Below are 26,606 nucleotides of genomic sequence, written 5' to 3' on the forward strand. Positions count from 1 at the left end.
CAGGGCAGGGCAGGGCAGGGTGAGCAGGGCAGGGCAGGGTGAGCAGGGCAGGGCAGGGCAGGGTGAGCTGGGCAGGGTGAGCTGGGCAGGGTGAGCAGGGCAGGGCAGGGCAGGGTGAGCCGGACAGGGCAGGGTGAGCTGGGCAGGGTGAGCTGGGCAGGGTGAGCTGGGCAGGGCAGGGTGAGCGGGGCAGGGCAGGGTGAGCAGGGCAGGGCAGGGCAGGGTGAGCTGGGCAGGGTGAGCTGGGCAGGGTGAGCAGGGCAGGGCAGGGTGAGCAGGGCAGGGCAGGGCAGGGTGAGCTGGGCAGGGTGAGCAGGGCAGGGCAGGGTGAGCTGGGCAGGGCAGGGTGAGCAGGGCAGGGTGTGCTGGGCAGGGCAGGGTGAGCTGGGCAGGGTGAGCAGGGCAGGGCAGGGTGAGCCGGGCAGGGCAGGGTGAGCGGGGCAGGGTGTGCTGGGCAGGGTGTGCTGGGCAGGGTGTGCTGGGCAGGGTGAGCTGGGCAGGGCAGGGTGAGGGGAGCAGGGTGAGCTGGGCAGGGTGTGCTGGGCAGGGCAGGGTGTGCTGGGCAGGGCAGGGTGTGCTGGGCAGGGCAGGGTGAGCGGGGCAGGGCAGGGTGAGCAGGGCAGGGCAGGGTGAGCAGGGCAGGGCAGGGCAGGGTGAGCGGGGCAGATCTGTCCCTGGGCACGGGTTAGAGGGGTTGGAGCACCCCGGTGTGGGAGCCCTGGCCCTGTCCAGGGCAGAAGGAGCTGCTCAGCCTGGTGCTGCACCCTCTGCACTTGGACACTGGCCCTGCCTGCTCCTCCAGCCTGCTCACAAACATGCATCATTTGCTGGCACCACGCCTCTCTCTAAAGTTGAATTTCATCCTGCGTGTTTTGAACCATAAAAAGTGTCTCTTCTTTTAGTAATCAGGGTTCTAAAGCTCTTGAGACTTTCACTTAAAATATTAAAATTTAGTTAAAACATGTTTTTTTACAAAGAGTAGTGTGGCATGGTACTGGCATAATGTTGTTTTAAGATTGTTCATATTTTTTTCTGCATTGGATACTCAATGATATCTCAAATGATATTGGCACTGCCAAAATTAAAAAATAACTCCTTTTATAGTATAAAAGGTTGATTAGAAAAACTCTCTTTGGCATGGATTTGTCATTTGAAATTAAAAGTTTTGAATCAATGCCAACAAAAATAAAAAAATTCAAGACTTCACTGCCAGCTGGGCTACTCTTAAATGTGCTTATAACCCACAGCTCAGAGAGAAATTGTGCTTCTTCCAGGTTTTGTATAAGCTGATGAATAAAATACCGTCAGCTTCAGTAATGGGCCAGATTTGAAGCTGTGATGCTGTGATTTCTGTGTCTTGGATATTGCCTGAAGACCTTTCTGCACAGATACTCTTGTGGCCTATAGCAAAGTGGTGTTAGGTACTGTTTTAACAAGCACAAAGAGGGCACCCAAGAAGCCTGCAGCTCTTCTAGTTGTGTTACTTGTTTAGTGATAAACAGCTGATAATACCATTATTATGTTCTGAAAATGGATAATGGTTCAGGCTTTAATCAGTTTGAACAGTGACACTACTGACAAAAGTCAGAGAGAGAAAGTGGAGTACCAAAAGAAGTAATTTGAAGTCTTAAAGTCTTCTAAATCCTTCCTTCAAAGGAAAAAACTATTCAAAACATTGAAGGAACTCTGGAAAACGCTGTCTTAGAATGCAAATTAAAGGTACCAATAGGAGGATAATAGGATGAAGAGAAGAGAAAGAAAACTGGGAAAGGGTATTCGTTCCAAAACATTCTCCTTTATGGATATTTCTGAGTCTTCATTCTGTAATGCTCTGTTTTTCTTCCTAATTTAAGAAGAAAAAAAGATTAGCTTAATTTCTTTCACAGAATGTCTACCAGCTGAAGGTTTCCTTCTTGCTTCTTAGTGCCGTGAAGACAGTGGAATTCTTTGAACACATTTTAAAATTAATTTGATTAGGTGAAGATTATGTTTTTTTCTCTGTAACTCCATCTTGATCCATTTATTAGCCAGTCTTGAAACCACTCTGCATATTGTTTAAACCCAATTGGCATAAATCAAGTTTAAACTGCATTTAAATGCTTACCCAAACAAAGGGAAGGCCCATCTACACGGGCTCTTACTGCAGAGACAAAACATAACAGGTTTCATTGCACCCAGACTAGCACTGTTTTAGTTAAGTCACTGCAAACCCACTCTGATTTCAGTTTGAGTGACTTATTTTGCTCTGGTAATAACCTCTTTCAAATGGACTTGAGTGAAAGCAGTAGCAAAATGTGCCTGTGGAGGATTGTATTCCTCAAAACTCTCCATTTGCTTTCACACTTCTGAGTTGGTGCAGCCTTTTTCCAGTGGACAGCATGTGATTGTTTCAATGGTAAACCTATTTAATAAACTACTGAAAAATATTTTCCATTGAGACTGTTTCAGGGAAAAATTACGCTTTTAGCTATCACTTGTTGCATTGCTTTGTAACATTCTGAGATGTCTGACTTGGTACAACTTAAGGCAAAAAGTAGCATCATTTGTGAGCAGTGTCTGTTTTGTTGGAAGTTATATAACTTTCCTAATTATTTTTTCTGATTAATGATTTTAATTATTTTTAATTAATTGTTGTAATTAATAGTAAGCAGGTTATTAATCATAAGCAGTGGAATTTTTCATTTTAGCAACACATAGTTAAGTTTTAACTTAGTTAAATTTTTGTAGAGACTGCTATTGTTAGAGAGTGATTAGAAAATCACTGAAACTTTAAGTTTTGCTAAACTAACCCTGATAAGCTTCAGTGAACAAAACATGACTAAAGCTTTTTAAATCGAGTTTTAGGAAATACACTGATTTATGTAATCTGGAAGTCACAAATGTAAGTTAAGGAAATTATGAGTTCTCTAATTTCCTTTAAAAGCTTCATTAAATAGAACATAAAACAGGCCATATAAGTGATGGCAGGAATAGATCAAGATTAGGAACATCTGAGTCAACACCTAGTAATTAATGATAGAAATGGTTTAAAGGAAAGGCAGGGAGGGTAAGATCCTTAGCATCCTTTCTGTCAGGAGTATTCTGCTTATCAGGGTCTGTTGCCTAAAAAATGTTTTTATTTAAAAGTCAAATAGCTGAGCTTGATCCTGAAAGATAAACTTGGTTCAAATGTTTGTGTCATCACCAACCAAGAATATGGCATAATAATGAAAACTTAAACCAGACACCATAAATGTCTGGGCATGTATCCAGGCCCCAGATCAGGTTAGATAACACCCAGTGGAATCTGTTCTCAGATGTGCTCATCAGCCATGCAGGGAAGTCTCTGACCTGCTGGTATTCATACCAGAAGCCTTTGGCTGCTGGGGAGGCACCAGGCAGCCCTTTGTGTGCCCTGCCAGCAGAGCCTGGGGCTGGGGAAGGTCCTCTGCCCCTCTGAAGGGCTGGGAGGTTCCCCTGGGGCTGGGGAAGGTCCTCTGCCCCTCTGAAGGGCTGGGAGGTTCCTCTAGGGCTGGGGAAGGTCCTCTGCCCCTCTGAAGGGCTGGGAGGTTCCTCTGGGGCTGGGGAAGGTCCTCTGCCCCTCTGAAGGGCTGGGAGGTTCCTCTAGGGCTGGGGAAGGTCCTCTGCCCCTCTGAAGGGCTGGGAGGTTCCTCTAGGGCTGGGGAAGGTCCTCTGCCCCTCTGAAGGGCTGGGAGTTCTCCTGGCTCTGGGGAAGGTCCTCTGCCCCTCTGAAGGGCTGGGAGGTTCCTCTGGGGCTGGGGAAGGTCCTCTGCCCCTCTGAAGGGCTGGGAGGTTCCTCTGGGGCTGGGGAAGGTCCTCTGCCCCTCTGAAGGGCTGGGAGTTCCCCTGGCCAGAGCCCTGGGAGTGCTCAGCTCCTGAAGGAGCACAGCAGACAGAGGGGCAGCACAGGGTGGGAACCACTGACCACAAGCCAAGAGCCTCACTGGGCTGAGAGTCAGCCTCTGACCTGTATCCCTTTCTGGGTTATATGCAGTAAAATATGTGGACTGTTAGCAGATAGAGTGCCAGAAGAAGCTCTAGGATCCTTCTCATCAAAATAATGAAATACGTACATTGTAAGATGTATAAGGTAGATGTTATGTGGTTCTAATATTGCCTTAGAGGTTTTAAATCCCCCAGAACTTGACTTCTAGCAGAATTACTGAAACTCCAGTATATATGCTTAGTGACTACAATAGGAAAACAATTTTACACTAAATAAGTTCTTGTCACCATGCTAATATTTATGTATCAACTCAGTAGAAGTGGTTTCTTTTAAAATATTGAAATGATAGCTTACTGCAGTTATCATAGTTTCTGAAAAATAAAAAGAAAATGAAAAGGATTTTGTTTTGTTTGGCAAGTTCATTTATTCACCTTTTCAGCAAAGCCAAAGTCTTTAAATATTGTCCTACTAAAGCAGTGTCTCAGTGATGAGAAGTCTAAGTAAGTTTTCTATTTTATTACGCCTGACATGAAAATATTGATTCAAAAGCAACAATCTTATCTTAAATTGGTTTCTTATAACACAATCCGCTGAGAAATGGGGCACTTGAACAGGAATAAATTTAAATTAAATTTCCATGTAGCTCTCTAACGTATCTGAATGTCAGTAGGTAGAAAGAAGGAAAAGCTATGAATGTGATAGCTGAAGTAATGATGAAGCAGTGTTTAGGCAACACTGACTCCTCAGAACAGTTATTTCATGAATAGTTTGATGCATCAGGTTACCAATGCTGTGGCTGTGATGCAGAAGGAATGCAAGCTTTTTGTCAATACATGTAGAAAGTCAGGTAACAGTCACTTTTTATATTTTCCTGTACCACAGATCTGTTGTTTGTACCCAGAAAAATGCTTTGACCATTCCCATCTGGTTTAAGCTCCTGCAATGCTGCCCTGGATTTGGCTGCAGAGTATGAGATTTTTCTGAAGTTACCAAGTTGTTACAATGACCTAAAATGTTAGTACTGAACTTGCACCTCAGAGGCGAGTGCTCCTGTCTTACCAGTCAGAATACTCTCCTGGAAGTCCTGCTGCTTTATCAAGTTTACTGCTTGTGTCAGCTGTGGTTTTTTTCCTTTTAGCAGATATTACTTAAAAGTACAGGTATATTATGGTAACAATCCCAAATTCTGATGACTGAAGTTGATTATAAAAGTTATAACCAAGGACAAGAGAGGAATGGCATTACATTTGCATGTGCAAATGGTGCTGGGGAAACAAGATAATCTACAACCGGTAATAAGTTTATTAGATATGGGACTTGGGGTGTAAGTCTTTGAGATTTCCTGTGTTTCCAGGGATGAGGTACTGCCCTTTGATGAATTCTACAGGTCCTGAAGAACTTTGGTCAATAGCAATCTTAGTGTTCAGCAGACCTTCTTGTATATCTCTGTAGAATTGAGGGTGGTGGCAATTCCACGTTGTTCTCCCGGCTTAGAGCAGAAGTTGTGGCAAGTTGTCTGGCTGAAGTGTGGTGTCACCTTCTCTGTACAGAGTCAGAAAGTGGATAACTGAAACAAAAATGCCAGGAGATCAGAGGAGTGGCCATGATCTCCTCCAGCTGAGTCAAATTATTTATTCCTGCTTAGGTAAAATGTATATTAATTAGAGCTGAGTCAAGGGCTGGCGGTTTTTTGTCTTTCCTCTAACCCTGGCTTGACCCAAGCTTACCATATTAGTCTACCAGAAATCTAAATTAAATCCAGTGCTGTCCAACATAATAATTTTCTTCTACAAAATCAGTTGGTGGCATTCCGTAGTGATGCATTATTCCAGCATACTGCCCAGCTCTTGTTTAGTTAACATGAATGCTTATTTTACATGACTGATGAAAACTGCTGGGTTTAGCATTCTTAAAGGGAAATGCTGTTTCAGTGATAGAGGAGCTAAATACACAACCATTCCTAAGTAACAAACTATTTTTATACCACCATTTTTACAGTATAAAGTAAGAATACTCCTTTTTCTTTGTTTATATTTGCTACCTAGAAAACAAACTCTTAGAACTTGGTTTACACCAGTGTGAGTGCCTTGTGTGAGAAGGATCCATGCATGTTCCTCTCCAAGGTCTGTGTCAGATGTGTGGGGCTTTGTATGGGAGGTGTTCATAAGCAGGAGAAATGAGGTTGCATTGGAGAGCAGGGGATTATGCAAAACAAAATGGGACATGGATTGTTCAGCCTGGAGAGGAGAAGCTTCAGGGTGACCTAATTGTGACCTTCCAGTACCTAGAGGAGCTGACAGGAAAGATGGAGAGAGACTATTTCAAGGGCCTGGAGCAACAGGACAAGGGAGAATGGCTTTACACTGACAGAGAGTGCGTTTAGATTAGATATTAGTAAAGAACTCTTCCCTGGCAGGGTGGGCAGGCCCTGGCACAGGGTGCCCAGAGCAGCTGTGGCTGCCCCTGGAGCCCTGGCAGTGCCCAAGGCCAGGCTGGACCCTGGGACTGGGAGAGCCTGGGACATAGGAGGTGTCCCTGCCAGGGAATGAGAGGATCTTTAAGTTCCCTTCCACGCCAAACCATTCTGGAGTTCTGTGGGTGTGACAAGAGAAGGGAACAAGAAAGCAAGTTGTCTAGTCAGGCATTGTTCCTTGTTTAGCTGATGTCTCACTGAGTATGTGAAAGGTATCAATCTTCAAATTAACCCAACAGCAATGTAATTTCCTTACATTTTGTATGATGTGTATTTATCCTAGTGCAATCTGCTGTTTGAGGCTTTAGCAGTTCTTCATAGCCTGTGAAATACAGTGATTTCCTTACCTTGCTACCAAAAGGGTTCCCATTTAGTACTCTGAGAAAGGGGGGCATAAAACAACTAAGAGTTATATACACCTTTAAAAGTTGGCTTTTCTTTTAGTGATTATTTCTTGTTTCCTCATTTTTCCTAACAAAATTGTAAATAACTGTGTACTCCTAATTTTCAAGTAAAACTAATGAGGACGACTCAAGACTCATCTTCAAAATAGAGTTTAGTTCTGGTGTGAAATATATTTGGGTTGTGTTTGAGCAGTTCCAAAAGAGCAGTACCTGTTACAAAGTCTGCTCTACCTGATTCATTTTTTAAAGGAAAAGGTGGAAGGGAAGGAGAAAGCCATCCCTGCTATCTCCATTGCCTTCCAGATGGAGTCCTGCCTAACACAGCACAGGGTTGGTGAAATAAATAGCCTCTCATTATACAGCAACAGGACTACTTAAATGTGAATTTCCAGAACTTGGATTTAGAATGGTAAAAGCGTTTTGCAAAGAATTTCTGAAGCAGAAGATGACTTGGCTTTTCTGAATTTCACCAAAATACTCCAGCAGGAACTTCCTCTTGTGAAATGAATTTTTTGAATGTGGCAACAGAATCTTCAGACCTTCAGATCTCCTGTAGTTTTCCTTTCATGTCTGTAGGAGTAACCAATGCTATTGCTTTTTGATTTTGAGCAAGTAGAGGGTGGCAGCTCCCTGTTTCTCGTCCCTTTTGGGTGCCTGGACAACCAATCTTGGTGGAGAGATAATGGAGCTGTTCTTTTCCATGTTTGCTGTGTAAGATTTGTGATAAGGGTGGTTTGAGTTTCCCTGTCCTGAGTAGACCATTGCATCCAGAGGCTCCAGAAGAAGCAGTGAGGAATCCATGCAATGGTACTTCCTTTTCTGAAAGAATTTTTAAATTTTTAAAAATCTATTAAAATATTTAAATATAAATACACACACTCTCTCTCTGTCTCTCTCTATATATATTCATACACCAGATCAGTTTGTGCAGGGGAGAGGCTAAGACTGAATTTCCAGTTGTCCTTTTGCTTCAGTGGTATTCTGTCTAAATATGGATCAGGTAGAAATATTGCTCAGGTAGAAACAACCTTGTTAAGAACAATTTATCACACTGGCATAGATGGGGGAAAAAAAGAAAAAAAAATTGTTTGGAGCAGGCTGTGAATGTGGAAAAATCACATAACTGTTCTATCTGAACACTACAACAGATTTGCTTTCGTGCTAATTTGGCTGAATAACAGCACTTTAGAATAGGATTGCCTGTTTAATAAGTAGAGGGCAGCAAATGTCAGCTGTGTCTGCTTGTCAGAAACTGAGGAGGTTGCTTGGACAACAACATAAATTATTATTTAGATGATTCTGTCCCCTAGCCAAGCCGGCTCTACCCGGTAGCAGCTTGCGGGGGGAGGTCAAGGTGTATTTAGGCTCAAGCCTGCAGGGCAAATTTTCCCCCATCCCCTCTGTGCGCGTTGGTTTCTTACTCCAAAACAAACCTGAATGAGGGCTTTAATTCTGCTGCTGAGCTAACGTGTTTGTAAGCCCTGTTTGGCAGCCCCGAGCGCCCGAGGCAGCCGCAGCTGCCAGCTTTCATCTGCCCCCGGATCCTGCGGGCGCTGCGTCACATGCGCTGCCCGGGGCACGCAGGCGGAGCGCCCGGCTGCGGCTGCACAGCCTTCCCTTCCCTTCCCTTCCCTTCCCTTCCCTTCCCTTCCCTTCCCTTCCCTTCCCTTCCCTTCCCTTCCCTTCCCTTCCCTTCCCTTCCCTTCCCTTCCCTTCCCTTCCCTTCCCTTCCCTTCCCTTCCCTTCCCTTCCCTTCCCTTCCCTTCCCTTCCCTTCCCTTCCCTTCCCTTCCCTTCCCTTCCCTTCCCTTCCCTTCCCTTCCCTTCCCTTCCCTTCCCTTCCCTTCCCTTCCCTTCCCTTCCCTTCCCTTCCCTTCCCTTCCCTTCCCTTCCCTTCCCTTCCCTTCCCTTCCCTTCCCTTCCCTTCCCTTCCCTTCCCTTCCCTTCCTGCACCCTTCCCTTCCCTTCCTGCACCCTTCCCTTCCCTTCCCTTCCTGCACCCTTCCCTTCCCTTCCCTTCCCTTCCTGCACCCTTCCCTTCCCTTCCCTTCCCTTCCTGCACCCTTCCCTTCCCTTCCCTTCCCTTCCCTTCCCTTCCTGCACCCTTCCCTTCCCTTCCCTTCCCTTCCCTTCCTGCACCCTTCCCTTCCCTTCCCTTCCCTTCCCTTCCCTTCCCTTCCCTTCCCTTCCCTTCCCTTCCCTTCCCTTCCCTTCCCTTCCCTTCCCTTCCCTTCCCTTCCCTTCCCTTCCCTTCCCTTCCCTTCCCTTCCCTTCCCTTCCCTTCCCTTCCCTTCCCTTCCCTTCCCTTCCCTTCCCTTCCCTTCCCTTCCCTTCCCTTCCCTTCCTGCACCCTTCCCTTCCCTTCCTGCACCCTTCCCTTCCTGCACCCTTCCCTTCCCTTCCTGCACCCTTCCCTTCCCTTCCTGCACCCTTCCCTTCCCTTCCTGCACCCTTCCCTTCCCTTCCCTTCCCTTCCCTTCCCTTCCCTTCCCTTCCCTTCCCTTCCCTTCCCTTCCCTTCCCTTCCCTTCCCTTCCCTTCCCTTCCCTTCCCTTCCCTTCCCTTCCCTTCCCTTCCCTTCCCTTCCCTTCCCTTCCCTTCCCTTCCCTTCCCTTCCCTTCCCTTCCCTTCCCTTCCCTTCCCTTCCCTTCCCTTCCCTTCCCTTCCCTTCCCTTCCCTTCCCTGTTTGAAATGCATACATTGTACAGAGCACACTGCTTTTCCTGAAATCTGGGAGCTGTTTCTAACCTGGTAGTGGAGGCGGGAAAAGTTCATGGGAGCAGAGTTACAGCAAAAGTTGAAATGCAGTAGTAAAATTTTAAACAGTAATTTAAAGCTTCCTTGCCAGCCCATTTTTGAGAATATTTAATACCATTAACATAGGGTAAAAAGTGTCCATTTCAGTTGACTAAAGACTCAACATTTCTGACTGTAGCTAGATTTTATGCAACTCCTCTACACTACAAGCTAGGTGGATGGGCAGTAACATGCAGAAGTCGTGAAAGGTGTGTTAGCATCCATTTCCTATTTTTAGTTTAGTCCTGTCGTTAAAAAATACTGTGTCAGCCTGTGAAAGAGTAGTTACATCATCTTAGCTGAGTAAAGAGATACTGCTCAACATACCCTGAAAAATAATTACCTTGCAGGAGTAGTAGTAATCTTTTAAATAAATAAATTTTCTTATTGTCATTCACAATATAGACTGTTTTCCCTTGAAATATGTTTGTTAAAGGTTAAATTATTCTCTCTAAAATATAAACACTTGAAAGGTATTAATGTATTTTTAATGTTATTGGGCAGCTGAATAATGATTTGTAAGAGATTTGTTTTTATTTAGTATTGCAAATTGCTGCTGAATTGGTGGTTAACTTCTAGATTTTCGTGGAAATGGTCATAAATACCTGATTTTCTGGAATGGGAAGGTGTATTATATGCATTTATTCTGATGAGTATCTGTATGCTGAGGTGTTACAGCTTCCTAAAAACTGATACCTCCTCGGTATGGGGTAGGGTTGAAGTGAAGCAAGTTGAAAAAGTGTGATGCAATTACAGTTCATGGCTTCGTTGACTCTGCACAGCCAGGAAGGACAGAGTTAGGCCTCTTACACCGCTGTTTTCTTTACCTCCACAAGTAGAAAATGTATTTCTATCCCGAACAGTCATTTATATTCTTGAAACAGAAATAACACCATGTAGATTCTGAAGATTTCTCTTAATGACCAAAAGCCATATTCATGTGGTGAGGTGCTTGAAAATCTACTATTTAAAAAAAAAAAGTAATAATAAAAAAATCTGTCCTGGAAGAAGACCTCATATCTGGTAAACATGTCAGATAATTTAAGTAACCTTTAGGAAAGTGCACAAATACTAAATGGGAAAATAAAGCTTAAGTGCTAAACTCAGGTGTTAATTGTGTTCAGGACAACAGGAGAGGAGAAGAATGTTCACTCTACTAGAAACATACTGGGGGTGAAATTGGTGAGAAGGGAGCACGTTTTAATGAGAAATAGAATAATTTTTGTCTATTCACTTTCAAAAACTGCATTTAAATTCTGGGAAATGTGATCTGTGTTTTCATAGAGCCCTTGGTCTTAAGGCAGCCCAGCATTTGTGGCTGTAGTGCCACTGCCAGCTCTGGACAGGTGAGATGGGTTCCCCTCAGGGGGTACCTGTGGAATATCCAGGATATCTGCCCTGCCTTAGTGTGACAGGTAATGATTGTGAAGGTCATTGAATACACATCATTACTTCACTGCATATGCTGCTGGTTAATTAAGTCAACTACTTCCATCTTCCTGTTTTGAGGAACAGTAAATTCAGTATTCAGCAAAATTGTTCTCTCTTTTAATAATGGTCTGTCACCAGCATTTGCTGGTCTTTCCTTCTTAAGCAGTATGTTCAGGAATCTCGTGTATTAAGATGTGTCAGAAAACAAAAGTATGGGATGATTTTTCCTCCCTCTAAGTAATAACTTGTTTGCATCTTTTTTGCTGTTTTTACTTTTGAGTGATTAAGGTGACTGAAAGATAGATACAGACATTCAGGTTGAATGGAAACACCTAAAGAATGTGGAGCTCCATTAGCTCACCCTATGAGCTTCTGTAATTAGTTCTCAGACTGAAAAGTTGTACTTTAATTTAGGGTGCAGAAATCAAACAATACTCTGAGTTTTAGCAGAGGAGAAAGGTAACTTGAGCCCATGAGGGACTGGCAAAGTTTCCTGAGACCATTTTTTTATCCCAGTTTTGTCAAGATTTAATCTGGTAATTTACGTAGAGATAAAATATGCTTAACTATTGAACTAAACTTCTGTGTGTTTTGTGTGCAGTCATGGTGCTCAGCACAAGGTGCTGGGTTTCAGTAATGTGTGACAGGGTTCTGCTCTGTATTTATTTGATGATTTGGATAGAGAGCTGCTATAATTAAACATCTTGTACATTGTTATATTATCTCGAATATATTTCTTGAATTTGTCAATGGATACTTCTGTTAGCATTGCAATATATGGTGATTTCTGTGATCTGCTCAGCTACACAAAAGAAAAAAATTACAAATGTACATTTCATAAATATCTCAGGTAATTTTAACTGAGGCTTTAAAAATAATTCCTCAGTTAAAAAAAAGTTTATCTATCCATCTAGCTCTGTGGAGAAATAATTTCTGGGAAGTACTGAAATTTGAGAAACAAATGTCCTAACTCCAATGGGTAAGGAAGTGTCAGCAGTCAGGAATGCTGAGGACATGTGGTAGCCTATGTAGCAAGTATGAGAATGATCTGACTGGTTTGTGTTGGAGATTTTTATTTTTGCCCTGTGTACCTCTGAGTGCATTTTTGTTCCTATCACTTTTTAAATGTGTGTCCCTTGCATTTAAATCTTGTAATTGAATTCTTCTGCCACACCACTGGAACTATGGAATAATTCCATTGACATCAGTAGCAATAGTCAAAGCAAACAGAATTTGTCCCTCTGGTATTAGATATAATCTGATACCATAACAACTCCTGTGGACAATTAGGATTTATTGTTATCAACTGCACCTAACGCTTTTGTTTAAATGCAAAATACTTTTGCAGTTGTACATACAGAATAACCTGTATTTATGTATGCAATTTATTTGAAAATCACTTGCAATCAATCAAGTTTTGTGATTTTGCATTGATTTCTGGGTGTGCCTGTTTAGTGTGTATTTCCCATCCCCTGGCCCTGTTTTTATTATTTCAGATGCAGATGAGAGTGTGGAGGTTTGTGGTGCAGCGGGCTACAGTGTGTGCTGCCCTTGCAGCAGTTCCCTTTGGCTGCAGCTGTGCATGCAGGGGATGGTGCTGCAATGTGTTCTTCCATGCAGCAGTGCCCTGTGGCTGCAGCTGTGTGTGCAGGGGATGGTGCTGCAGTGTGTTCTCCCATGCAGCAGTGTCCTGTGGCTGCAGCTGTGCATGCAGGGGACGGTGCTGCAGTGTGTTCTCCCATGCAGCAGTGTCCTGTGGCTGCAGCTGTGCATGCAGGGGGATGGTGCTGCAGTGTGTTCTCCCATGCAGCCCTGTGGCTGCAGCTGTGTGTGCAGGGGATGGTGCTGCAGTGTGTTCTCCCATGCAGCCCTGTGGCTGCAGCTGTGTGTGCAGGGGATGGTGCTGCAGTGTGTTCTCCTGTGCAGCTGCACCCTTTGGCTGCAGCTGTGCATGCAAGGGATGGAGCTGCAGTGTGTTCTCCCATGCAGCAGTGCCCTGTGGCTGCAGCTGTGCATGCAGGGGATGGAGCTGCAGTGTGTTCTCCCATGCAGCCCTGTGGCTGCAGCTGTGTGTGCAGGGGACGGTGCTGCAGTGTGTTCTCCCGTGCAGCAGTGCCCTGTGGCTGCAGCTGTGCATGCAGGGGATGGAGCTGCAGTGTGTTCTCCCATGCAGCAGTGCCCTGTGGCTGCAGCTGTGCATGCAGGGGGACAGTGCTGCAGTGTGTTCTCCCATGCAGCCCTGTGGCTGCAGCTGTGCACGCAGGGGGACAGTGCTGCAGTGTGTTCTCCCGTGCAGCCCTGTGGCTGCAGCTGTGCACGCAGGGGGACAGTGCTGCAGTGTGTTCTCCCGTGCAGCCCTGTGGCTGCAGCTGTGCATGCAGGGGGACAGTGCTGCAGTGTGTTCCCCTGTGCAGCAGTGCCCTGTGGCTGCAGCTGTGTGTGCAGGGGGACAGTGCTGCAGTGTGTTCTCCCGTGCAGCCGTGCCCTGTGGCTGCAGCTGTGCATGCAGGGGGACAGTGCTGCAGTGTGTTCCCCTGTGCAGCAGTGCCCTGTGGCTGCAGCTGCGCTTGCGGTGCTGTGCAGAGCCCTGCAGTGCCCTGTGGAGCACTGAGCAGCTGTGACTGTTTGCAGGATCCCTCCTGCTGCATGTGGCCGATCAGAGTTGGTTGGTAGCAGATTGCCCACTGTGCCCTGATGGTGAAAGAGGAGCCTTCCAGCCTGGTCTGGAGCTGTCCTAGGCTGGGCTGTGCTGCCTGGGACCCGAGACAAGTTGGGAAGAGCAGACAAGGAGGGAAAATGAGCACAGCAAACAGGAGTGACTCCAGTGTTCTCCTCGTGATCCCTGAGTGTTTAGTGTGAATTTAAAACTGCTTTGAAACAGCTGATCAGTTCTGTAATGGAATATCATTAAATATTCTTCAAATTTCTGGCCAAAAAACTGCCTTTAAGGGCATGTAGAACAATTGTGTCTCAGGAGACAGTATCTTAAGTCCCATATTTTTAACACCGGACTGGTCAGAAAAATTTGGGTTTTTTAGACATTAGTATTTTGAACATCAATTTTAGAACATAAGGAAGGTTTCCTCTTCAACCCTTGCAATTTGAAGAGGAAAATCAGAATTTTTTTCCCCCCAAGATTGTGATAAAGAGGAGCTTGTAATGAGGATATAATCTATAGTTCTCCTTACTTATGATAATATGCCAAGGAATAGAGAGCAAAATCATAGTGGAGTTTTTCTCTGAAGAATTTTATTCTGCTGGTGGTGACACACATTTTAGACTTGTAATATGTTGAAAGATTGTCAAAAATTAAATCAAAGATTCAATATCCAATAAATTGAAAATTAATTAACCCTCTTGTGTTGGAGATAGGATGAGTATTTTTACAAAAAGCAGAAGGAAGAGTGAAAGATTGAAAATATTTTACTTGGAAAGATGAAGATCAGGAGGTTCATTTTAGATCATCTCATTTCCTTTCTAATGCAAATCTGATTCTTTGATTATTCACTTATTTATTTATTCTAATACAAAAGGTAAAAATCGTGACATGTTTGGAATGTAGGCATTTTTAATACTGCAATAATAGTGCAACTATTGCACTCCTTTCATCTATTGGTGAAAAAGGATTTAAAGAAAAAATAATTTTGAATAGAATTAATTAAGGGATTCTTAAAGTCCTAAGCTTAATGTAACTGCAGTTCTTTAAAGCAGAAAAACAAGAGAGAAAACAAATAATGCCCCTTAAGCAGATGCTTATTCACGTAGGATAAGTAGTCTTTGATTTTGGAGAGGTGGTGTGACTTGCAGTTGGAAACCTTGATTTATTGTGTCGTTATTTATATCTGCAATAAATGAGGAATAAGCATAAAACATGAAAAGGAAAATTAAGTATTATGCTAGCTCTCTTGCTATTTTATTTACATGAAATAGGCACTTTTTAATGGTGTATTGCTGTGCCTTTTGTTGACCATATCTGTACGCCAGGTCTGTCTGCTTGTTTCCATTGGCTTGTCATGTTCACTAATTAGGGAACTGCTGCATGATTCACCTTGTTAATTAGAGGGACTTGCACACAAAGGCCCTTCGGGCAGTGCGAAAGAAGAGCCTAGCACTAGTGCCCTGAGAAAGCTACAGCCTGTGAAGTAATTCTTCTCATCTACCTTCTATTTTTTATTTGAAATGAATAAATCATTGAGATTTTCCTTGTGGAGTGAGAATGCAAGATTTCACATCTTTGTAAGATGTAAATTATATGTGATCAATAGAAGAGGATGACTACTGTATTGTACTTACAAGATTCCCTAATTTACTCCTTGTCAGTGTCTGAGAAATTGCTTGAAATATTTTGTCCCCACACTGTGGTGCGTTGTTCCCTTGATCTGCAGCACAAACGAGCGGTAGCGGTTTTGCTGCGGTTAAATCTAAAATAGAAAAGATGTAGATTATTTAAATTCAAGCTTGTTTTGCATCCCCAGTGGAAGTTCCATTTTACAAGTGAACCCCCAGCACTACCCCCACAACTTTTAAGGGGAAGAAGGTGGTGGGCGTGTGGCTATTTTTGTTCCCGCTGCCTCAAACCTCCCTTTCCAGCAGAGCAGCATACTTGCTGTATTGTGTATTCTTCAGTTGAATATAGTTTCAGAATAAATTAAATTTGTTTTTGTCATGTCACTTAGACTTGATCAAACCACGATCCAGACTGCAGAAGAGGATATTGCGTTAAAAGTGCACAACCAGTCGCTACACTGCACATTTCCCATCTGTTTATGACACTTCAGACATTAACTCCAATGCCATTCGCTCTAACTATTTGATTAAAATTACTTATTACAGCCAAATGATTTTTAGTAGATTGCTACATTTGCCTCATTTCCTCAAATGAGGCTGGCAGTTTCAAGATGCAGATTTCCCATAAGAATGCTAGAGGACTGGTATCAAAATCTGGGCATTTTCTTTTGGAATAATCTAGTTAATAAAGCCTCTTACTAGAATTTCTGATTAACTGCTATTTAAAATGCACTTAAAATTTCTGCTATTCTGAAGTTTTGTGCTAATGGCATAAAGCCAGAGAATTTTTACAAAAAAAAAAAAAAAAAAAAAAAAAAAAAAGAAATACTTCTTTGGAAAAAAATGGGGGAAATGCTTCAGGCTGATGTGAGATTTTATGGTATGAAATACTGTCACTCTTCACTTCTAGGAAAATGAGATCTTCCTGTGTGCCTCAGCCTTCATTGGCTCCATTGATAGACCAGCCAAGAACTTCCTCCATCTTTTTGGGGCAGTTCTGGTGTACTGGTTCTTAATTCACATTTCAAGTGTGTGCCACAGATGAACAGAAATAAAAGTAACAAAAGGCCGTGCTCTGCTTGAAACTCCCGATGCACAGAGGGGATGGTGCAGATGAAATTCTTGATCAGACTCCCCGAGCACTAACACAAAGCTGCAGTGGCCATGGACAGTTCTCACCATCCAAAGAGCTGTTGTATTGCTCAGACACAATGGAATATTCTTTAAAGGGTATTTTCAGAAGGGTTTATTGGATACTTCACCACGTGAACAGCTGAGCAGTTGGTTCATGTTCTAGTCCAGCGCTGAGCACTGTGTTACAGTGGGCAGCACAGCCTTTGGGAGCTGCTGCCTGCACTCTTATTTTCCAGTGCATAATTTTAAAAAAGCAAACTCTTTGTTAAGCATCCTCCCATATGCCAGTATTTCTGTCAGTTTTCCCAAAGCCACAGCTCTACAGGTTTCCTGCTCTTGTTACTTCAGTCTGTACCTCTAGACATGACCAGCCTCCAGTCAGGCTTTCACTGTGTTTTATATTCCCTGATCTAGATTAAAACACCAGTCTGAGTCCTCACACAGTGTCTTCCTTCAAGGGGAAAGGAGAAGATCCTGGAAATGTGGGGAGGGTAGTAAACCCCCACTCAGATGAACAAAGGGCCTGGGAAAATGCCTTATCCCATCTTCCTCTCCAGTGGGAGTGAGGATGTTCCACTGGGTGCCCCTGAGTAAAGCACTGAGCTCTTTGACTCGTGGGCTTCCCCATCATCCTGATGCTGTCTCGTGTCCTTTGAAGAACAGCTTCAGAAGATTTGTGGTTGTCCATAGTTGCCTTGCTCCAAAATAAAATTAAGACTGATAATAACAAAAGATCAGGTCTTAGGGATTTTTTTTCAGTATTTTTCTGCTCTCACTACAGGTGAGTTACTGACATTCCAATAAGTTCCCAGCCCTGGTAGTGCTGATCCTGCCCCGTTGTCTGTGCCCCAGAAACCCTTTGCTCAAATGGGCTCAAATTTGGCTTGGCAAATCTGCCACACACTATTACAGGACCTAACAAATATAAAGGTTAAAAACCTTTATAAAAAAAGATATGCCTCCAGCTTAGCATGGGACAGCCTGGAACTGGTGCTACTGAGATAAATTGTTTGAGGAATAGTCTAACCAAAACCAGAGAAATTGTACTGGAGCTCAAACAACAGGTTCTGAGCAGTGAGGGAATGTAATGATTGAAGTTACTGCAACAACAAAAAAATCCATTGCTGTAGAACTCTTTCAGAGGTGTTTGAGGGATATCTTCCTTAAGTATTTATTATACCCTGTGTTATTTTAGATAGGCAAATGTAGCTTAAAAATAGTCAGACAGTTGCAGAAATAAATGGATTTAAGTTAATAAATAAAAAAATAATAGTACATTATATTTGGAAAACCAAAAAATGCAACCCAGTATGTTAAAAAATGGCAAGATTTTAAAATCAAATCTCCAATTCTTCATGCTTTTGATTTTTTATAAATTATGAGTCAGCTGTTAAGGATACTTCCAGGAAAATTAAACCTGTGACTATAATGTATATAAATATATATATAAATGTGTATATATATAAATCAGTTCAGACAGTAAGTAATCTTGAGTAGTAAGGGGATAAAATTGTAGATATAAGGTTAATTATTTTAAAAATCCCATTCACAAATCCCCATTTAAGACTGGGCAAAATGACAATTAAGTCTTTTTATTTCAGGGGAAAAAAATGAAAGGCAGGATGCACCTGGCATTTTCTGTATCAGAGTTTGACACATTGTCTTGAAAGTAATAAGGCATGTTTAAATGGAAAATTTGAGTAAACTTGTAAAACATAATGAAATTAGATGTAATAAACAGAGATGTCTGTTGTAGGAAAGATGCTTGGTCCAAAGTACCCCAGTTAAGATTCCAGGACTGTGTTCAGATGCTCATTATTTTGAGAAACAGTCATCTTGAGGCTGAAACATTCCCGGCTTGGTCTTTGCCCAGGGTGATTTTTTCCTAACGCTGTGCAATAATTTTCAACCGCTGTTAAAAGTATGTGGGTAAGAAAAAAAAGAAGAAACTCCACCAAAACCCACCAGACAAACACTTTCACAGTAAAGAAAAATCCTGATCTATTTCAGATAATGTGCAGCCATTGCAGGGGACAGCTGGAGCTTTTAGTGACTCGTGGGAGAGCACTTGTGGAGGAGCAGCACCCAGAGCTGTGAGTGTTTGAGGTCTCACAGAATGTGTTTGGTGTATGCCTGCTGTTCCACAGGTGAAACCTCTGTGCTGTGGCATTTCTGCAGTGCCTGTTGGACACTCCAGTGCTCAGAGCACTTCCTTACCGGGCAGTGGGGCTGTGCTCCCCCTGAGAGGTTTCAGTGCCTGAGCAGGGCTGGAGGGCAGCACACACGAGCTGCTTTGCAAGGCTCCCTGGAATTCACTGAGGCACCCATCCTTCCTGATCATTGTCCTGGACTTCTTGAGGTTCCTGGCAGCATTTTTAATGAGTTTCATTTTTAATTGCACCTTCTGTTGTGGGCATCTTAGGACATGTGTAATGGTTCCACATTTCAGGCACTCCTCAGCAGAGGAGATGTTTTTCCAGGGGGTGTAATCACTGTCCGAGACTGATAGATACATGTTACAGAACCATCAATTAAGACAAGTTTTCCTCAGCATATGACCCTGTTATCAGGAATTAAGCCATCCATCGCAAGGAGAATTAGGAGGGATTTCTGTTGATGCCTATTGGCTAGAAATCAGTGCTTAAATCATTGTTTATATGATCTTGCTTTCATCAAACATTTCTGCCATTTAGCACCCTCGGTTGCCAGCTTCCTGCTCAGGGTTCCTGCTGCCTGTCCTCACCCATGAGTGCTGTTGATATTTATGGCTTCTGTGGTGCTGGGAGCCTCCTCTTGTTTCTTAGGAGGTATTTCTGAACTAACTTGGGAATTGTAAGTAGATAAAATGTAGATCCTGGTGGACTGAATTGGCTCTGTGACTTACAGAAACTTGCTTTTAGAACTTACTTCTGTTCCCTTATCAAATCCTGTGCTGGCAGTATTTAAACATACATGACTCCTTCCTTAAGCTCGCTCTTCTTGTTTATCTTCACAATCATCTCTGTGTCTCTGTCACTGGGTTATTTTCCTTCTAGGCCAAAAAACATCCCTGAATTCTGCCTGTAGGCACAGAAACACCTCCTTGACCTTTCTCTCCCTCATGTGATCTCACTCTCTCTTCTCCCTTTAATTTTTGAAGGTATTTATGTGTAGAGTAGAATTTTTAAAAGTTCTAGCTGTCCTCTTTCTTTCTGATCATATAGAAGGAAATTTCTCAGTCCTTAGCAGCTAGAGCTCATGCCCATATTTTATCTACATCTCTGCTTTAGACAAAGCTCACTTCTGTTTGCCTGGGTTTTGCCTGATAAATAAGTGCATTCTTGGTTTTTGAAAATGACTGAAGCTAGCTTTTAAGATCTAGTGTTGATACTTCACATAGACATATGGCTGTCTTCCTTGTGGCATATGGCTTGTGGCAGTTCTTTCTTAAATACCTAAATGTATCATAACAAATAATGATCTACAGAAAACAAACTAAAATTTTAGAACTTCTGTGGTTAGCTGCACTTTATTAAGTGCTGAAGTAGTGTTCTTTCTTTGGTTTTAATGCTGTGCCACCATCACAAGAAAATTTCATTGTTCAAAATAATGCTTTGTTCTTATGGTGTACTTTTCATCAAATGAGAGACCTCTAAGTAAGTAAATGCCATGCTAAAAATACATTGGATTTGATAAGGAGTAAGGAACAGGATCTAATTTATAAACATTTTTCTTGTAGAATATATTGGAATATTTGTCTGTGTTTTAGATAAATGTTTTTACTTTCAAAAAAGTTAATTGTTGTTAATAAGTGTGGTTCTGAATTGGAGCATTGCTTTCTTCCCACGGGGCAGAAATTTTAATATGCTATTGATAAGTATGTCCATGTTATTTGTGATAAAGGCAAGTTAAGGAAAGATTCTGCAGCAGCAGCCCAATATGAAAATGAGAGTGTGAATGAAGGCAGCTATCAAATGACTGCATCTTGTTGGCTGATGTAATGAGTTAGAGTCATTTCTGGTAGATCATGTTAAGTAACAGGAAATTATTTTATCAGGTTGTACAGATAGTAACAGGTGCTTCATTTGTTTAAATATCCAAAAATTATTAACTGGCTTAGTTAGAAGATAAACTATGCTGTAGTAACAGGCTGCTTTGTTAACTTGAAAATATAATTGATCAAGTAAAGTAAAAAGCTTAATTAGCTTTAGGTTTACAGGTATTTCTAAGAGTAATTTCAGAACACTGAAGATAGTGACATTGAATTAATGTTATTCTTAGTGCTGAGAATTCAGGGGGTGATTATTGTGGAACCAGGTAAGCAAAACTGGTTGCAAAGTCATTTTCACTCGGCACAGAGAATGTGATTCCAGAGTGCACTGGGGAGAAGAGCCTCTGCAGCCAGGGTGTGCATTTGCATCTGGTGGAAAATGTGCAGTGTCCCTCTTTTGAACCAAAGCCAAGATACTGCTTTTTAAAAAATCCTTTTAGGCAGAGATTACAATTGGAGATAGTATTTTTCATGAAAAGGCAGATGATGGGTAGGAAAGAGACTGGTGCAGGTAATCTGAGGTAGGCTATGAAAAAACAGAAGTATGTGACTTGGAGAAAAGATACAGTTGGAGTAGGGGTATGAAGAAGCCAACAATGGTGGGCTGTTAAAGGGTGGCCTGGGATGTTAAATAAGGTCTCATCAAATGTCTTGCTAATAAGTATCTCCATAAACTGCAAAGATGTTTTCTTGTAAGCAGATTCATGTTTAACAGTGTGCAGAGATGCTCTCCTGTCAGCTGGAGCGCACTGACCTCTGCAAGATGAAGGCCTCTGTTGGGAGCCAGTACCAGGATCATAACTCTTCTTGTTATTTTTAAATGTAATTTTATGATTCTCTGCTTTCAGATGAGCTTTAAAGAAAACCTAAAAAACACCAGTGATAATTTATAGAAGATTGTTGAGAATTTGTGCAATACAGTATTTATCAAGTATTTTCAGCAATTCAGCTGATATGTTATAAAACATCAGGATGCTGTGATCTCACCGACGATGTGCTTGATGTATTAGAAATTTTTTGATCAGCATTCATGAAGGTTACATAAGGTTGCTCTTTCCTGCTGTAGTTTACCATGGTGTGTGCTGTTAAACCAGTATCAGAAACTGTACTGTGTTTTTTCTGGATCTTTTGTACCTGGCAGCATATTCCTTATTTGTATTAGAGTACTATCTATTCAGCCCAGTGGGGCTTGGTGGTAAGTGAGGCACGTAGCGGAGGAGGATCCTCGTCGGGAGAGCCTGTAGCAGGCACAGATGAGCTGGGTGATGTGGGGTGAGACACAGGAGGTGCAGAGCCGAGTCCTGCCAGTATTCACCCAATGTGGGTAGAACAGAGCCCTGCTCCTTTGCCTCTGTCTGTTGAGCTAGGTGTCCTGACAGGTAATGCATTATAGGTAGTGGGAAATCTTGTGCATTTGTCAAAATTAGTATATGATGTCAAGAAGCATCTTTAGTTTTTCTTGCTGATTAAAAAAGAAAGGACAAAGAACTTGAGGGATAGATGAGTGCAAACCTTTCTTCAGACTCTTGAAGCTATTCCATATTTTCTTGGTAAAACAGCACTGGTTTGCAGGTCTCAAACTGAGGGCAAGATTTATCCCACTGTGGGAAATTTAGAGAACGGCATGTTTTGCTTTACATGCACAATTTACATATGCAAAACAGCCCAACAAGAGGAACTATGAGCTGCTATTCCGTGTGGAAGCAGCCAGGGTATAGCATAGTACAGATAGTAGAGAGCCAAGTAAGTGTTAGCTTCCTGTGGGTTTGCAAATGGTGACTTTGGATAAGATACTGATACAATATTCATATAACCTTTGCATGCTACCAGTTATCTATCAGAGTGCTTTTCTGACCTGCACCTCCCAGGAAACGAATACTTACTCCAGTGCAAAATTTCTTATTCTGCAAAGCTTGACAACTTCGTCTGAGATCACTCTAAGCCAGTTGGCCCTTGCTTAAATATTCATCAGACTTCTGATAATTGTGATAACCCTTGTAGGCTGGCAAGCCAGGCAAATTAGCAAAAAGATGATTGATCTTTTTTTATATGCAGTTTTATCTTCAACCTTTCCTGGATATATGTTATACTATAGTAATAATTTCTTCTCTAAGGTATTTGCCAGTATCTGGATTTGCACATCTATTTACAGTTGCCTTGAAGCCTCATAATTACAATACAGCTGAAATGTCCATTTTCTTTCCCTGACTACAAATAGGGATCAATCGAATTTTAAATGACTGCTTACGGGCTAGCTCCCGATCATGACCTTTGTAAATGATTAGAGCTCACCACTGTTGCTATCTACCTTGAAAGGGTAAGCGGGCAGCTCTGTCTAACTGGCATTTAATCTGGAAGAGAGCCAAAGATATTTGAGCTAAAAACCTAATATGAGTTGGCAAAGAGAAGTATGTATAGACCTTTGCACTATTATTTCGATGTTTTTCTACATTTCTCTTTTGTGTTTAGGAAATTCTTTTACCCTGTAGATGAGATATGTATTTTTAGATCATGTTATACTGAAGTTATGATAATAACTGCGCTTGCAAAGTATATAGCATAAAAGTGTGAAAAATGGGGCTTCAAACTCTAAATGACCGAGTTCAGTCTTCTGAGGAATGTGAAGATATAGAAGGGTCTGGTTTGGAAGGGATCTTAGAGATCATTTTGCTCACCCCTTGCCATGAGCAGAGACACCTTCTTCTGTCCCAGGTAGCTCCAAGCCCTGTCCAGCCTCGGACACTCCCAGGGCTGGGGCAGCCACAGCTTCTCTGGGCAGCCTGTGCTGCCCAGGGAAGGATTCCCACCTCCCAGGGAAGGATATTTTCCTTGCATCTAATCCAAATCCACACTCCTGCAGTTTGAAGCCATTCCCTCACGTCCTGTCACTCCAGGCCCTTGTCCCTCTCTGTGTTTCTTGGCAGCTCCCTTCAGGCACTGGGAAGCCACAGTGAAGTCTTCCTGGGGCCTCCTGTTCTCCATTGAACATTCCCAGCTCCAGCTCGGTGCTGTCAGTGAGTTCTGAGGCTGCACTTGGTCTCAGTGTCCACGCCATGGACAAAGATGGGGAAGGTGCTGGTGGTGGCTGGCAGCGGCTGAGCAGGAGCCCAGCTGTGCCCAAGGGGGCAAGAGGCCGATGGCACTGGGCTGTGTCAGCACCAGGGTGGGCAGCAGGGCCAGGGCAGTGCCTGCCCTTGTGCTGGGCACGCTGAGGCCACACCTGGAGCACCGTGCCCAGCCCTGGGCCTGGGGCTGGCTCCGGTTCTTGGTGCTGCCGTCCCGGGGCTCTCTGGGTCCCCTGCCCCCCTCCCCTGGCTCTGTGCCCCTGCTGGGCCCTGGCAGCAGCAGCTGGAGCTGGAAACACTCCCTGGAGAGCCAGTGCTGGTCAGGCACAGTGCTGGGTCACAGAGCATTGACTGCTCAGCAAATAACCTGAGAACTGCCCTACAGGAGGCGTCAGGTGGAGCTGCTGTTTCTGGGCAGAGGTGGATGGAGAAAGGAGACTCCACACTGGCACTTTTTTGCTTAAACCTCCTCTCCTTTTAGCATTGGTTGAAATAGTTCAGGCCCTGCTTGCATGTGCAGATCATGTGGAGGTAATGGCTGAGACACTTCTATCTCTGCTTGTCAGCTCGGTTTCATCTTAATGAAGAGCTGTGCCTGTATCATACAATGTTTTTATTACCACCACTGAATTTCTCGAGGTGTTCTGTGTGCTGCAGCTGAAGTGGGAACAGAGTGACATCAGTGGGATTAGAAAACAACCACCTCCTCACGGTTTACTGATAGATTTTGCAAACATAAAGCTTTGAGATTAGCAAGAATTATTGCTAAGAGCTATGAAAGCTTTTATCTAACTAAAATAATATACTGTGTTGCCTAATCAATTGTTCTTGTGTGGTATTGATCAGAATATTTATTAAAATATTAGTTTTACTGGGAATACGACATTTATCATTAACACTCTGAAAGAATGATACAATTTATAGCGAATATGCAATCTTCTCTCTCTGCTGGCCAGAGCATTTTCTCCTATATTCTGTAGTGGGGTATGTTATTACATAATGTTGCTGGCAGCTGTTTCAAACTAGTCAAATGTATTCTTACCTAAAGACTGAGCCCACAAAACACTTGTAAGTTCAGTTTTTAAAGGTTTTGTGTCAGCATTACCTTTGGCTAGCATTTAGATAGAGATATTTTATTAATTTAGATTTTTTTTAAGGAAAACCAAGTATGTTTGAAATATTCAAAATAAATAGAAGATAAAAAATGAGGTTTTAAAAATATTTGAATTGGTATTTACATTCTTCATATCAGTCTTAAACTGGAGATATGTAGTTAGTATATATAGTACTTGCTAAGGCAGTTTTTAATGAAAAGGATGGTGTTTTTGGAAACAGCTGAGATCTTTGGAAGCAGAAATCCTGTGAGAAGTCACAAGAACTTCAGTGTCTTCATTATTCCTCTGTGGCCAGGCTGCTAAAATGGTACTGGGAGCAGTAAAATGCTCTCAGGGGTTGCTCATGTGTGGCTTCTAGCTCATGCTTGCAGGTCTGAAGGTAACCTTTTGATACGGCAAGAGAACAAAATGTAACACGAGTTGTCTCCCTGTGTGGCAGATGCAGCAGCAGGAGCTTGCCCAGATGAGGCAGAGGGACGCCAACCTGACAGCCCTGGCAGCCATCGGGCCCCGCAAGAAGCGGAAGCTGGACACGCCCGGCCTGCTCAGCATGGGAGGAGAGGTACGTGAGGGCCAGGGGCACAGGGGTGTGTGCCAGGGGCACAGGAGTGTGTGCCAGGGGGCACAGAGCTGTGTGCCAGGGCCAGGGGCACAGGGGTGTGTGCCAGGGCTGGGGGGCACAGAGCTGTGTGCCAGGGGCACAGGGGTGTGTGCCAGGGCCAGGGGCACAGGGGTGTGTGCCAGGGCTGGGGGGCACAGAGCTGTGTGCCAGGGGCACAGGGGTGTGTGCCAGGGCTGGGGGGCACAGAGCTGTGTGCTGGGGGGCACAGAGGTGTGTGCCAGAGGGCACAGAGGTGTGTGCCAGGGCCAGGGGGGCACAGAGCTGCTCCTGCTGCAGCTCCCAGCGAGCTGTGCCTTTTGGAAGTGCCCAGCAGCACCGGGAGTCTGGCTGATCTTGCCACAGTTAAAATGACATCTCCTTTCAATTGTGTTTTCAAGTGTGAACTTCCAGCAGATAATTAAAGAATAGTTTTTAAAATAATTAAATGTGAAGTGTAGGTCTTAAACTGTTCGCTGCCTTTATATCTGTTTTCTCCTCTGCGTAATCTGAAAAAACCCAAAAAGAGTAAGGAGTGAAGAAGTATCTGAAAAAACATAACTGTAGTCTTGCTTAGAGTTTGAACCAAGAGCTTGTAGTAATACCAGTGTGGATTTGTGATAAATATGTTATAAACTTCTTCCAGAACGTCAAGGTGTCCTCCACCACTGCAAAGATGAGTTTATAATCATGCTAAATCATAATTTCCATAAGAATACTGTGCTCTAGAAATAGTATCAGATTCATTAGCATGATTCTCCCGTTATTTAAAGTGGAGAAGTAGCTGTGCTATGCAATAAATGCAAAACTGTGGAAAGCCTGGTCTGTGTTAAGCAAGGTGGAGGAGCAGGGTGCTGTGGTGGCCCTGCTGTGGTGGCTCTGTAAGAGCCCTGTGTAAGAGCACAGATACACTTGGGCTGCTTCTCCTTCTGCTGAGTCTGCCCACGCAGAGGAGTCAGAGGAATTCTCCCTATTACATGCCTGTTCTGAGGAAAATGCAAACATTTTGTTTTGAATAACTAAACTAACAGTTTTGGCTCAGACATTTGACTGTCTAAATGCCAGGCATTTCCAAAGGCCTTTTTGTTTCCCATTTTGGATAGCTTTTATCTGACTTCTCTCTCTTTTCGTGTGCTAAGATTAGTGCTAAGGAATTAGCTGAGCTAGGAACAGAAGTGCATCTTGTTTATACTCTAAAATTGACTTAGAACTTCAGATACATAGGAGGTGTTCCAGTTTTCAGACTGAGGAAGTTTCCTGGCTTTTGTGTTGTCCTGTTACTCCCTTCCTTTCAGTCTCCGTCCTTTATCTTGCATCCAGTAAAGAATT

At 43.2% G+C, this 26,606-nt stretch overlaps 1 protein-coding gene across 3 annotated transcripts in view; it reads left to right on the forward strand.

Moving 5' to 3' along the window:
* LOC134557424 (transcription initiation factor TFIID subunit 4-like) overlaps positions 1-26,606 on the forward strand; it is a 150,807-nt gene that overhangs the window by 78,921 nt on the left and 45,280 nt on the right. For all 3 annotated transcript variants that reach the window (XM_063410413.1, XM_063410415.1, XM_063410416.1), the window contains one exon: positions 25,119-25,241. In XM_063410413.1, coding sequence (XP_063266483.1) covers positions 25,119-25,241 — 123 coding nt within the window. The remainder of the gene's footprint in view (positions 1-25,118; positions 25,242-26,606) is intronic.

The sequence above is a fragment of the Prinia subflava genome, chromosome 13 (genome assembly GCF_021018805.1).
Source record: "Prinia subflava isolate CZ2003 ecotype Zambia chromosome 13, Cam_Psub_1.2, whole genome shotgun sequence".
In the NCBI taxonomy this organism is placed as follows: domain Eukaryota; kingdom Metazoa; phylum Chordata; class Aves; order Passeriformes; family Cisticolidae; genus Prinia; species Prinia subflava.